The sequence below is a fragment of the Dinoponera quadriceps genome, unplaced genomic scaffold, assembly GCF_001313825.1.
Source record: "Dinoponera quadriceps isolate SergipeBrazil2010 unplaced genomic scaffold, ASM131382v1 scaffold1425, whole genome shotgun sequence".
Taxonomy (NCBI): Eukaryota; Metazoa; Arthropoda; class Insecta; order Hymenoptera; family Formicidae; genus Dinoponera; species Dinoponera quadriceps.
The window spans coordinates 631691-644041 of NW_014555679.1; the positions used below are offsets into that span (position 1 = coordinate 631691).

Sequence of the window (12351 nt, forward strand, 5' to 3'; positions counted from 1 at the left end):
CCCCCCCCAATTTCCTCCTCCATAGCTTCGCGATAAAACATTCGAGCAATTTAATTAGCGAAAATTCACTTTTGTCGCCGTGCAGAAGTGCAGCGGAGTGCGCCTCGCAAATGAAGACAGAATGAAAGAAAGACAAAGGAGCCGATTCCGGAGATGCGAAATTCTCGAGAATGAAATCTGTGAGGTTCGACGACCCCGAAAAGCGTGCCGTGCGAGAGTCCATAGTGCTCGGCGGGCAGAAGATGGACCTTAATCGCGCTCGTGTCTGTCAACCTTTCACTCGCAAGACGGAGCGGAGACGACCTATCCGAGCGCATCAATTTGTCGTATGAGTTTCCAAGTGGGGTGTAATTTGCGCTACGCGGCGAATCGACATTCCCAACTTCCGGTAACTTGCATTTCGAAAGCCTAAGAGCATACCCGATGGTAGCACAGCGATAAGAGAAATTAGGTCCCAGAACCGCTATTAATATCTAACACTAATTATGAACGCAGCGCGGCTCGTGCATGTACATATACAGAGAGAGAGAGAGAGAGAGAGAATAATGTAAATCGTCGTATCAACTGCGACTATGTGCCGTTTGCTCACGTCAGCTCACGTAAATTACGCGAATGTTAACTCTTCGAGCACGGGGTATTTCTCACACTTCATGGCGAACGAGGTTCGCGAAAAGGCATGGTAAATTAGCCGAAACGTCAGTGTAAAACGGTCACTGTTGCGTCACCCTCGCAGATTCGATTCGCACGTGCGCGACATAATACACCGGTCGAATTGCTCTTGTATCGAACGTGACGTCGATTGATTGCGTCACGTTCCCCCTTTGTAGCCCGGCTCGCTTTCTGGATTCGTAGCGCGTCGTGTGAAAAAAAGAAAGAGCGAATAGGAGAGGGAGAGAGATAGAGAAATTCGCGCGGGATTCGCCGTCATAACGAAGGACTATTACGGCGGGCATTAGCGAAAAACGACGTGCGTGGCGCGAATCATCCGGTTATTCCGCGCCAAAAACCGAAAACCTGGGCATCCATCGGTAGCGTGCCAGCCGGTAATTGGTTTCGGTTCGTTCGACTCGCAAACAATCGTCGAATTTCATTTCACGTTCGAAGCCGTTCTGGCCGCTAAAAAGAGGCAGGAGGATAGCGACGAGAAGGGTGACCAGGAAACAGGAAGAAGAAACGAGAGAGAGAGAGAGAGAGAGAAGGGGAGATATAGCTCATCGTTACGTGCACAGAGTGCTTAAGAATTGTTCACAGATTGTTATCGGTGTACGTCGGTGTTCCTTTAAAATGGCCGGCCTTCGCGTCTTTACGACGGGAAATAAACTGCAATGTGAAATGAGAGACAGGCCTCGGACGGTTGTGTCGAGTTATCGCGGACCGAAAGAGCAGATACTTGTTGCTGCCGCGATAGAAAAAGAGAATATGATAGAGAGAGAGAGAGAGAAAAAGAGAGAGAGAGGGAGAGAGAGAGAGAGAGATAGAGAGGGACAGAAAACTGAACAAAATCAGCGATATCGCCAAATTTTTCGATCGCGCGAATCCAAGCGAGCGGGGTGTCGAATTATATTGCGGTGTATAGCGAATGTACGAGAGTTTAGTGTGTACCGTGTCGGTGACATCTTGCTGTGTATTGCTGTTGGTGTCACGCATGTCGGACGATGTGTGTGATTCGGCTTGTTGCTGTACCTCGGTACGACTTAAGTTGCACTGATTTCTCGTTACCTCGTTCATATAGGACACCTCTGACAGCGGGATATAGTAGCAGCCCAGGAAGCGGTCCCACAAGAATCCCTTGCACCATACCTCCACCAAGAGCCCGGCGTTCATGTCATTCGTCTCGCTGCGTAACAAACAAGTTCCATTAATTCTTGCAGGTCCACGGCGGAAAAATGTTGTTACATCGCGGGGTTGAACCGGTCCGCGCTTTTATACAGAGACCTCGCTTGGTCGGAGTCGGGTCGCGGAGCTTCGGAACTTAGCAACCATGAACAATGGCGCTCTCGCTGGCGCCGAACGTCGTTGTTTCGAGAAAAAGAGAGAGAGAGAGAGAGAGAGAGAGAAAGACTGTACGAACGAGCGAGCCAAGATCAAGAACAATGCGTCTTCTTGCATCGCAAACGGTCAACATTGCGCCAAGGGGGCGGAGTCGGTCTCTTTATGGTAACCCATTTAACAACTTACGTACGCGAAAAAACGATTACTACGACGGACTCGGGAGATCTCGTCTTAAACGGCCAGGAGTTTGTTACAAGTCAAGGGTAAACGGCTGAAACGGCCGTCGTGAAAAAGCAGCGTTCGTATTTCTCCGTCGCGGACGGATTCAGCATCGGGGAATTTTCGCGGATCTCGGCTACGCTCTCGGAAAATTCGCGGACCGACCGACCGAGCGACGCGACGGAGGCGGCGAGGATTTATTCCGTCCCGCGCCACGAGTCGGAGTCCCGTTAAATAAGAGTATGATTAATCTCGGATTGCCCCTTCCCCCTTCTGGATGCGCACAAATTACCGGCCGTCCTAGATACTTTAGTGCCGGCGTGCACGCGATAGTTCGCGATGCCAGCGGGGTGTGTGTGTAACACGCCGTAATAATAACCGCGCGAGCAGTTTCCGAATTGTTTCGCAAACACGCTCAACTACGCTAACGCTCTCGATAAGTTCTTTCGGCGCGCGCGCGCGCGCGTGAATCGCGCTTAATGAGCGTTTGGACGGTAATAGGTTGGCGATAACTTACAAGAGGAAGTCTTGCTCCCAGCATGGATTGGCCCCTTTCACGGTGACTGTCGTCGATTTCACGTTTTGCAGCTTCAACGTCACGTAGGAGTTGAATTGTTCCGCTGAAATCGCGTACGGGAAATCCGTGCGTTAGCCGGCAACGTCAGCGATCACGCCACCCGCTCTCGAGACACGAACGAAATGCGCCGAGCGATTAAACAATCCCAGGCGTGTTTTAGTGTCTCTATCAACGCAGAACGCACGTAATATTTATCGTTATTCTTGATCGGGTCTCGCGAAACAGGTGAATCGCGTTTCGTCCGACCGTCGCGTTTTTACTCAGCCGTAAACGCGCGCGATATTAGCGAGCGCGCCGTTCCATTCACGATTTAAGAGCGATCCCGATGGCACCCTCGCCGAGTTTCTATTTTATGTGGCCGAGAACGAGTGCACAAGGACGTACCGTTAAGTTCCAATAAGTTTCTCCGCCCACAGCCCCGACGACGACGACGCCGCCGTGCCGTACCGCGTTCTCAGCTGCGCGGCTTCGATAAGTCCGCGCAAAAAGCGGGGGCGAGATTTTACGATCCGCGGGGTGTTTCGGGCACGGTGCGTGACCCCCGACATTTCGCTCGACACGGCACCCCCGAAATTGTCCCCGGCTGGTGTGCAACCGTGTGTCCGCGCGAAACTTCACCGGCGTCCGAGACTTGGAGAGAAGCGGCAGGGCTATTAATAAAAAAATTGACGTCGTAAACGGAGCTAAACGAATCGTGAAAAAGTAACGCGTGGCTTCCCGCGACCACGAGGGGGCACTGCCAAAAATGGAACGGATCGAACGCGTGTGGCGACTCACTCGTTTAGAGGAGAGCGAGTTTTTACGCGTACGGCACGCAAAGGGCCATCGTCGTGCGCAAAAAGCCACTTGCGCGGGGGCTAAATTTAACCACGAGAAGAGTCATCCGTATGAATACACCACCGGCCGGGGTATCGAGTAAATAAATTCATGAATACGGCGGATACATTTACACGCTCGCGTGAATGTGCGCGGACGCTATCGTTGAGCTTCAATCTGCGAAATAATGGTCTTCATAAGTCCGCGGCCGTACAATGGCGTACGCGTCACGTGCGGCGGAATATTAAAAGTGCATAATATAAACGTTCAAGCGAGGACTGTCAAGGTTACGTTTGTCATCGCGCGAGAAGCACATTGCTGAATGTAACGCGGGGGGCAGGCTAATCAGTGACGCGTGATATCAATTACGGGAGCTGCTCGAGCGTGGCCGTCACGATCGTTCTCGCTCTATCGGAAAAATTCGCCGAAGAATCGCAATAATTTTCCGGAATCGTACGGGCACACCCGTCCCCGGCGAAATTTATCGGCACGGCGGTTTATGAAGGCGGAGGATCCCCCGCGAGAATCCTTTACTTCGCCGCGCGGAAAAATTATTTCGGCATAAACGGACGACGTCACGACATTCCGCTTGAGGAATCGCATAATCCGCAAGCTGGAACTGTTCCAATCGGAGTGAAATAAATTGTCCGCGGGCTTTCGAAGCGAAGCGTGAGCAAAGACCGCGATTCCGCGGTCTCGTCTCGCCCGCGCGACGTCGAGTCTCGGCCGTCACGCGCCTTGATATCTCGCTCATGTGAGCTCGAGAGCCAGCGGGTGATCGTTCGTCGAGGCGATTCCGCCCTCTTTCTGCATTCTGCTAATACGAACCATCTTGGCAGACGAACCGCGCCTTCTTCACTGTAACAGAAAGCACAAGGAAAAGGCGCATCGAAAGGGTCCAGCGTAGAACAATTTCCGGGATCTGATTGGGATCTATTTCGATCTTCCAAAAAAATGATGGATTCTGATTGGGAAATCTGTGAAGACTCGGATTAGAGGTGCAATGTTACAAAAGTGCGATTCTAAGTGGGAAACCCGGACAGATTCCATTTTCCCCGTTCAACGTTTGCCCAAAGTTTCCTTTCTTTAGATTTCTGTTTTATATTTATGTTTAACAAAATATCTGGGAAACTCTGGGCAAGGAAAATGGGATCTATCTGATTTTCCATACGGAAAATTTTATGGGATCCATTAATCAACTAAATAAAGTTACGATTCTAAATGGGAGACCTAGACAAATTTTGTTTGTTCTGCCCAACATTTTCCAAAAGTTTTCTTGTAATTCGGATAAGCACGGCACTTTTTTTGATATCGCATATGTTACATTTATTTGAGATAAGTTTGGGCAATCCGACCAGAATTTATGCTATACTTGAGAATATTTGGAAAATTTCCATACAGATCGTGGGATTTACTTCGCGGAACGATGACACTCGTGTCCAGATTTTGGTACTCGCGCTCGAGCAACCTGAGCCTGATCTTAGGAATCGCGGCACCTGCAAAACGCGCAGAGCCAAACGACCGTGAACCCGCGGCTGTGGTTTACTGCTAATTAGTTCCTTCGCACGGAGCTGTTTGCCGCGGACGCGCACCGGCAGCGATCATTACGTGAACATCGCACCTACCGGCATTTTAACGCGAATTATCGAACTACGTATAATCGCCGCGATCTGTTACGCGATTAAGTTTAATAAAATTCGGGCGGGCTGGTGAAGCGACATAAAATCATCAGAGCGCGACGCGCGTGCCGATAATTAACGCGATGACACGTGCCATGCACGAGTCTGAACTTTCAAATTGAATTTTCGTCGAGGAGAATTTATGCGTCCATGCACGCACGCACGCACGCATGCACGATATAGTGGCTCCTTTGTAGCGTTATCAGGTTTGCCTTCGATTCCCTTACGAAAGGTCACTTCACAAATATTGTATACCCGGGTGCCCGCGGGTACAGATAAATAAAATATTTCGCGTCTTTGCGGCACGCTGGAGTTTGACAGTGCCTTTACTTTTTTCTTTTTTTAATAGTCGCCTCTGCGGAAAGGTCACGGAACGACCTCGTCTTTATAAGAACGCGCGTACATGAGCGTGTGTAAGCGGGGGACCGCGTCAGCGCGGCGATTTGAAGCATTGACCTGTGCTAATAAATGCCAGGAGCCTGCACGAATGAATGACCGCCCTTAGGATTAATCCGGCCGGCACAAGGAGAGCCGGCATCCGCCGCAGGCGCAACGGCGGCGGGTTGCATGTGTAACGGAACGGATTGGGGGGCTGCAACCGACAAGCCGGAGCGGGTCAGCCGTGTATCCGCAGGACGTTCATAGAGGACTTTTTCTCCGCTCGCGGCCGAGGTATTTTCCCTGGTCGACAGACACGCCTTTCTATTTTGCGCGCGCGCTCACATCGCGCGATTAATTAAGGGAGTCTGCGGCCGGAATATTCTCGTCGTTGTTATAAAATTGTCGGCCGCAGGAATGAGTTAACGCCGGTGTCGCGCAAACAGCGGCCGGGGAACGCCACGGGCGACGTAGAACGCGACAGGTGAGTCGACCATTACATCCGCCCTCGCCCGTAACTCGCTGCGGAACAAGAAAGGGTCGGGAGTGCGGTCGCTTACAGGTTGCAGGAGTGCGCAACTCCTTCTCCCCTTCATGTTGTCCCCCTCTCACTAAATTTGCTCCTTGACGAATTAATTGCTTTCATTCACTTAAAAATAATTGGATTCGTGTAACGCGCTGTTTGCGTCTAAGTCTTGGCAGCCGGCCAGTCGCGATTGAAATCCGATATGCAAGATCGCGGAAAAACGCCGATATTAAATCGGCTTTAAAGACGTATGTTGAAATGCGCACGAAACGCCGATGCGTGTGTACAACGTTAGAGAAAAGAGAGATAGACAGGGAAAGAGAGGGAAAGAGATCGCGCGTCGATATTCGTTAATTGCATTAATCTCGACGGAGCGTGTTTACAACAGACAGTCGTGTGGCGTCGGATTCTTCGACACCGGATACACCCGATCGCCGTGAAAAATGACGTAAAAATGCGTATATGTAAAACGCGTATAAGCGTAAAGTCAAACAAAGCGGTATCAAAGTTATATTGCGCGGAATTGATAACTCAGGCCGCCGATACGTAACCGGCATGCGCGCGCGCTCACGCCGGCACGAGGATGATGCGCCCCGGTATGTCATGAACGCGCACGTGTAGGCGGCTGCATGCGAGGAAAGAAAAGTGAAACAATGACGTCAGCTTTAACGCTTCAGTTGCGATCTTTTACCTTCGAACAACTCGAGACAATGGACGCCCGGCGTATGAATACGTGGCAAGACCGTGGTATTGTGTCATGCACACGCATACGCTCGTCCTCTCTCTCTCTCTCTCTTTTTCTCTCCCTCTTTTTCACAACACAGAGACTGAGCCCTTTTCTGGTGTTCGTCTGTGCGCGAAAGCGCGAGTCTTTGTATACGTGCTGTGAGACACGCGTATATAGGTATAGGTGTTATGCCGCTTACTTTTCATCCTGCAGTTTCCTTCGGTGACGATGACGGTATCGACGACGACGTCGCGCCGCCGTGGAAACGGATGCAGGACGATAGCAACTGGCAGGCGTGAGGAGAGGTAAACGAGGAGCGTAGAAAAACCGGGAGCGCATTATACGGCGGTCGTTATTTATAGCGAGGCCACGTATTAGAGGCAATATTTACGCGAGACGCGTAAGTACGATATCTTATCGCGCCTTATCAAGGCGTCGTAGCTTCTCAGATGACCGGCGTATATTTCCCCTTAAACTACCGCCGCGCGACGCCCCTCTCGTCTCGGCCCTTCTGTATAAATGAAGCGACCGGCGACCCTTCACTCGACCTCTATCCCATTCTATCACCCTCCATGACACAATTTGCCACGGTGTTTGGGAGAATATTCTCTCGAAATTATTCGCACGTTCTCGCGGAAAATATTTTCAGTGGCGATGTTTCCAAGATATTTCCCGGAGAATGTTCCCCGGCTCTCTCCGGACACGATCTCGGGAGAATATTCTCACCTCACGTAGCTACCGGTGGCGAACGGGCGCCGTTGCAGCCGCCTTATATAGCGTCCGCCGATTATTATTTCGTCGTGAAGCACAGCGTGTCTGCGGACGCGCCAAATGGATTCGCATTCTGCTCGGAGAGGGTTGAAAATACGCCTGTGCCGGATCTCTCTCTCTCTCTCTCTCTTCCTTGTTCCAGACGTGTATACTCGCCGTTATACGCCTATATTTGTCTCCAGCTACTTGCACCCCTCGTGTGCGTTTGCGCGAAGTGCAATCGATGTAACGGCTATAACGCTCGGCTGTAATGTATGCACCTACGCCGGTCGTCGCCCAATTAATCATCTTCTTCGCGACACCACGTAATGAGATCTCTTCTGAATGTATAATTAAAGATCGCGGAGGGCGCGCGAGGAAAAACTTTTTCGGTACGGAAAGGAGCGGAACGGTGGCTGCAAAGTCGATTAATTCGCGGGAGCCGCGCCGCCGACGTTGAGCGCAGGTGCAGCTGGCGCAAATACGGGGTCTCTAATGAGGCAAATCGACCGGCGACCTCGCGAAATCAATTAATACGGGCAACGGGCAGACAAGCAGTTTAATGTGGGACAATTTTACACACGCGTGTCGCGTACGCGCGACAGAGAAGGGAAAAAAATACTGTTCGCGTGGCATTCCGATTTATAACGCTCGGAGCGGCCGCATTATGCATGAAATATCGTATGCATCATCGTCGACATATGAATCACCGTGCAAATTCCGCCCCGCGAATTATCGATTATACATTTTCGATAAAATTCAGAGGCGCGAGGGCAAAGGGAAAGGGGTTTTATCGAGTAGTTTAAGAGGGAGAAAGAGTAATCATCACCATAAATCAGATTTGAAAGCGTTCTCGGTGTTCCAGACGCCGAGAGTACGAGTATGATAAGATAAACCATGCACGTGATTATCGACGCGTATACTCCTGCATCCCGCGAACTGTCGCTAACATATGGCCATTAGTAATAACGATGGATTTTAGAGATAAAAAGCGCTAGAAAAAGTAGGAAAAAGGAAAAACCGTCTCGCGCATGGATTTTATCCGAACCGCGTGTCAAGTCGCTTAACCTTTAGTGGCGTGAACATAAAATTAAAGGTCAGGATGAAATACTCGAAGAGATAAAACTTTCAGATTAACCCCGCTCACCAGCCGAGATCGGACTGATCAGCGTGTTAGAAGTTAAAAAAAGTAATGCGTGAAATTGCCTCGACGTGAAATGTCGCCGTTCGTGCTGACACTCCAACGAGAATCCGCCCCGACCGACGATCTTCGTCTTCGAAATTGCGATACATCGACACTGTGCACGATCTCGTATTTCGGAGTCGGCCGAGCACTCGAAGTCAAGTCAGAGACAAGATCTCTTGTCCCTTTTCATTTCGAGGATGCTTTAGTCTGTCTCGAAAGTCAATAAAAAAGTAGTCAGTTGGGACAGCGCGTCGACAAAAGTGCACGTTACAAATTACTCGCGGATCAAGTGCCGATGTAACGATCTTCAGATGCTTTATAATTAAAACAGGCACCCTGACATTGTGTGATCTAATCTCACGGATAAATACTATTACCTACGTATCCAGTACGTTAATGAAATCAGACTCATTCGCGCGTTAAAGTGTCGCGTCCTTAAAAATGGCTCGTACGCACTCGCGTACTCGAGGTGAGTTTATTTTAGCGTTATCGCGATGAAGCTGCAAGATACGAGCGTAATAAATACTCTAAGCATTTACGCTGAAGGCCTCTCTTCTATCGCGATGGTGTAACGTACTTTCGTATATTTTTCTCTCCCTCCCTCTTTCTTCCCACCTTCCACAGGAAATGCCGCGAATTACCAACGTCGGCAGCGCCGCGATGTAATTAGCAGATTGCGCGTTTACGACTTCGAGCCAACGTAAATTTCATACCGATGAATCCGGGCCGTCTGTAGGATTGCTATTTCGCTAAGCCGGCGTGTACACAGCGCTCGTGCGCATCTCTCCGCCGCTCTTCGAATCTGATATTTACCGTGAAACTCCATGCGTCAAAATAATTCGGATTCGACTCGAGTATAGAATCGAGAGGCTGGGATTCGCATAATAACACGCGCCTGCCTGCGTGCATTATCTTTGTTAGTTATACTTATTATTTCTAACAATGTGAATTTACGTTCGATCATTAGCGTGGGCGTGAATCCCCTCTCCCACGAACAAATCTGTACGCGCGATGATCCGATAAATTGTCCGTACTACTTCGCCATTATTCCCGTTACATAATCCCGACGACAACAGGTCATCCGCGTTAATGGTTTATTCCGCGTGGCGCATTAACCCTGCAGAGGACCGAGAGGCGCAATGAACAGCGGCCCCGGCCGTTGGCAGCGAGCGTTCGCCCAAGTTTGCCCTTGCATCCGATAATTCCTTCGATAATATTGTTTTCGCGCATAATTAACTCCCCGGGCAGCGCGCGCGCCGCATCGCGGGACAGCCTCTCTCTCTCTCTTCTGTCATGAAATTTTCGATAGACGAACCGCTCCGTAAAACCGATAACCGACGACACGGTTACTGACGGTGCGACCGCACGAAAATTACCACCGCAGGATGAAAGTTATTGCGGGAGACGAGGAGGAGACGGAGATTCGCGCCTGACGTCAAGGGAGACGAGGAGCATCGCCTTCGCCGCCGACACCGGTACCACTATTCACCGAGAGAAATTATTAATACTCGCTCGTTGCGCGAGCTGCATTCGCGTGGAAGCGACAGGCGGAAAGTTTCTGTCGCCGGATCGCGCCGATTTATATGGCCCGTGCGCGAGCGCGACGTTTATACGGCGGTGGGTATTAATGCAGCGATGACTGCATTATGAAGTTCCCGTTGCTCGCGAGAAGGAACAGCAAGGAGGAGGAGGAGGGGGGACCAGTAGGCAGACCTGTTTACCGGCTCCCATCGTCGATAAAACCGGCTTAGCAGCGAAGTTTCCTATCAACGATACCCGCGATATACGGCGGCGCATCGTGGATTTTCTTCCCCCTTTTGTCGAGCAGCAGAGAATGCCCCGACGGCGGGGATGTAGAATGGAAAACTGCGAGTCCGAAGATTCAAACTCGGCCCGATAGCCCGAGCTATTGCGTTTCCCCTATCCGCGACCGGTATTGGGTTCAAGGACCCCTATTTATTATGACGACGCCGGTATCCCTTAGGTAGCCTGCCTTACAAACTTCCCGAGGGATACTCCCCGTATTGGATTCCGATCTCCTCTACACGTAAAACGGACTAGTTATACCCGCAACGGCGAGCGACAGAAAATGGAGATAGATTGCGTGGAGTAGCAGCAGGATCGGTAAACTCTTACGTGGTGATTAACGAGTCGGAGATGGGAGGCACGAGAAGCCGAGAAGAGACTTTCGCCGAGGTATTCCCCCGGTAAAATTCGATTAATTGGAAAGTTCCGAGGTGGCGAGGTATCTATTTTTAAACGACGCCGCGTTATGTATTAAAACGCTCGCTGTGCCGCCTGTTCGGAAGGATCATTTTTGCGAGACCGTTCAAACTTCGCGACACCTCTAACGCAATTACCATAAGAACGGGCTCGCCGGCTCTCCGTACGAGTGCTACGGCATTAGGAAGACATAGAAGAATACTTTTCGGCGAGGATTATACTGGTAGTTCGTAAACGCCGTCGGTACGATTATTCCGCGGCGGTAAATCGTCGGCCATCCTCGAAGTTTCCTCCGCCCCGTCTATCGTTCTTTCACGACGATGGGCATTCGCCCGCGAGATCGTCTACTCTTGCGATCAATCCTGCTACATCGTCGTCGCTTATACACAAAGCGCCGGCGAGTTTCTCTTGCGGGACCGATCAAAGCGTCACTGAAGCTCATTCCAGCCGAGTCCACAACGACCGCCCCGAGAAGCCTCGAAAAACGTGATACCCCGTCCGGAGAGATACGAGGGATCGTGGCTCGTTAATCCCCGGTTTTAAATGGCCCGCAGAAATTCTTCACCGTTCGCTCGTTCGTTCGTTCATTCATTCCTTCGGTCAAGCCGAACGAGCCGCAACGAGAGCACAAAGCTGAAAGCTCGAGGGGCTCGCTATTACGACGAGAGCTTTCGGAAATATCGCACCGAGTTGGTCGCTGGCCACCGGAGCGAAGAGAGGCACGTCCACACGAGTCGGTCGCCCGATAACCCTTTAACGTCGTGAAATTTTTCGTTCGATAAACTAACCTTCATCCGCTCGGAAAAGTGGCGCGTTCACCGAGAAACTCGGGCAAAAACGGCCCGTCGTGTTTTCTCCCTTCCCTCTTTAGCATCGTTTTTTCCGCCCACGCGACTCCGCGCATGGAACAGTGTGTTCGCGCGAAGACAAAAAATCTCCGCTCCGATCGGAAATTACGCATGATCACAACGAGGCGTGATTCGTCGCGAGAGAGAGAAGCCAAACCTCCTCGACGAAACGACCGCCGCGTTCTCAATCAAGAATCGTAACAACATGTATTACGAGGAAGTTAATGGGTTACTGATGTAAGTATAAACTCTTGGTTAATTGCTCCAAGTTTCGCGCGCATTGATACGTCGCTAATGTCGCGACATACGGCGACGGAGTGGTTTCGCTCGGTTATTCACGGTCTCGAGCGATGGCCAAGTTTCGCGCTTGTCGCTCTACTCGAAATATCGACACAATACGAGAAACTTTCGCCGCAAGCCAGTTACGCTT

General features: G+C 50.8%; 1 protein-coding gene across 1 annotated transcript in view; it reads right to left on the reverse strand.

Annotated features, from left to right (window-relative positions):
• The window catches only part of LOC106745120, a 60698-nt gene that overhangs the window by 42220 nt on the left and 6127 nt on the right, over positions 1 to 12351 (reverse strand). Inside the window, exons 2-4 of the mRNA XM_014620405.1 lie at positions 4433 to 4462; positions 2729 to 2831; positions 1603 to 1837 (exon numbers count right to left, since the gene is read on the reverse strand). Coding sequence (XP_014475891.1) covers positions 1603 to 1837; positions 2729 to 2831; positions 4433 to 4462 — 368 coding nt within the window. The remainder of the gene's footprint in view (positions 1 to 1602; positions 1838 to 2728; positions 2832 to 4432; positions 4463 to 12351) is intronic.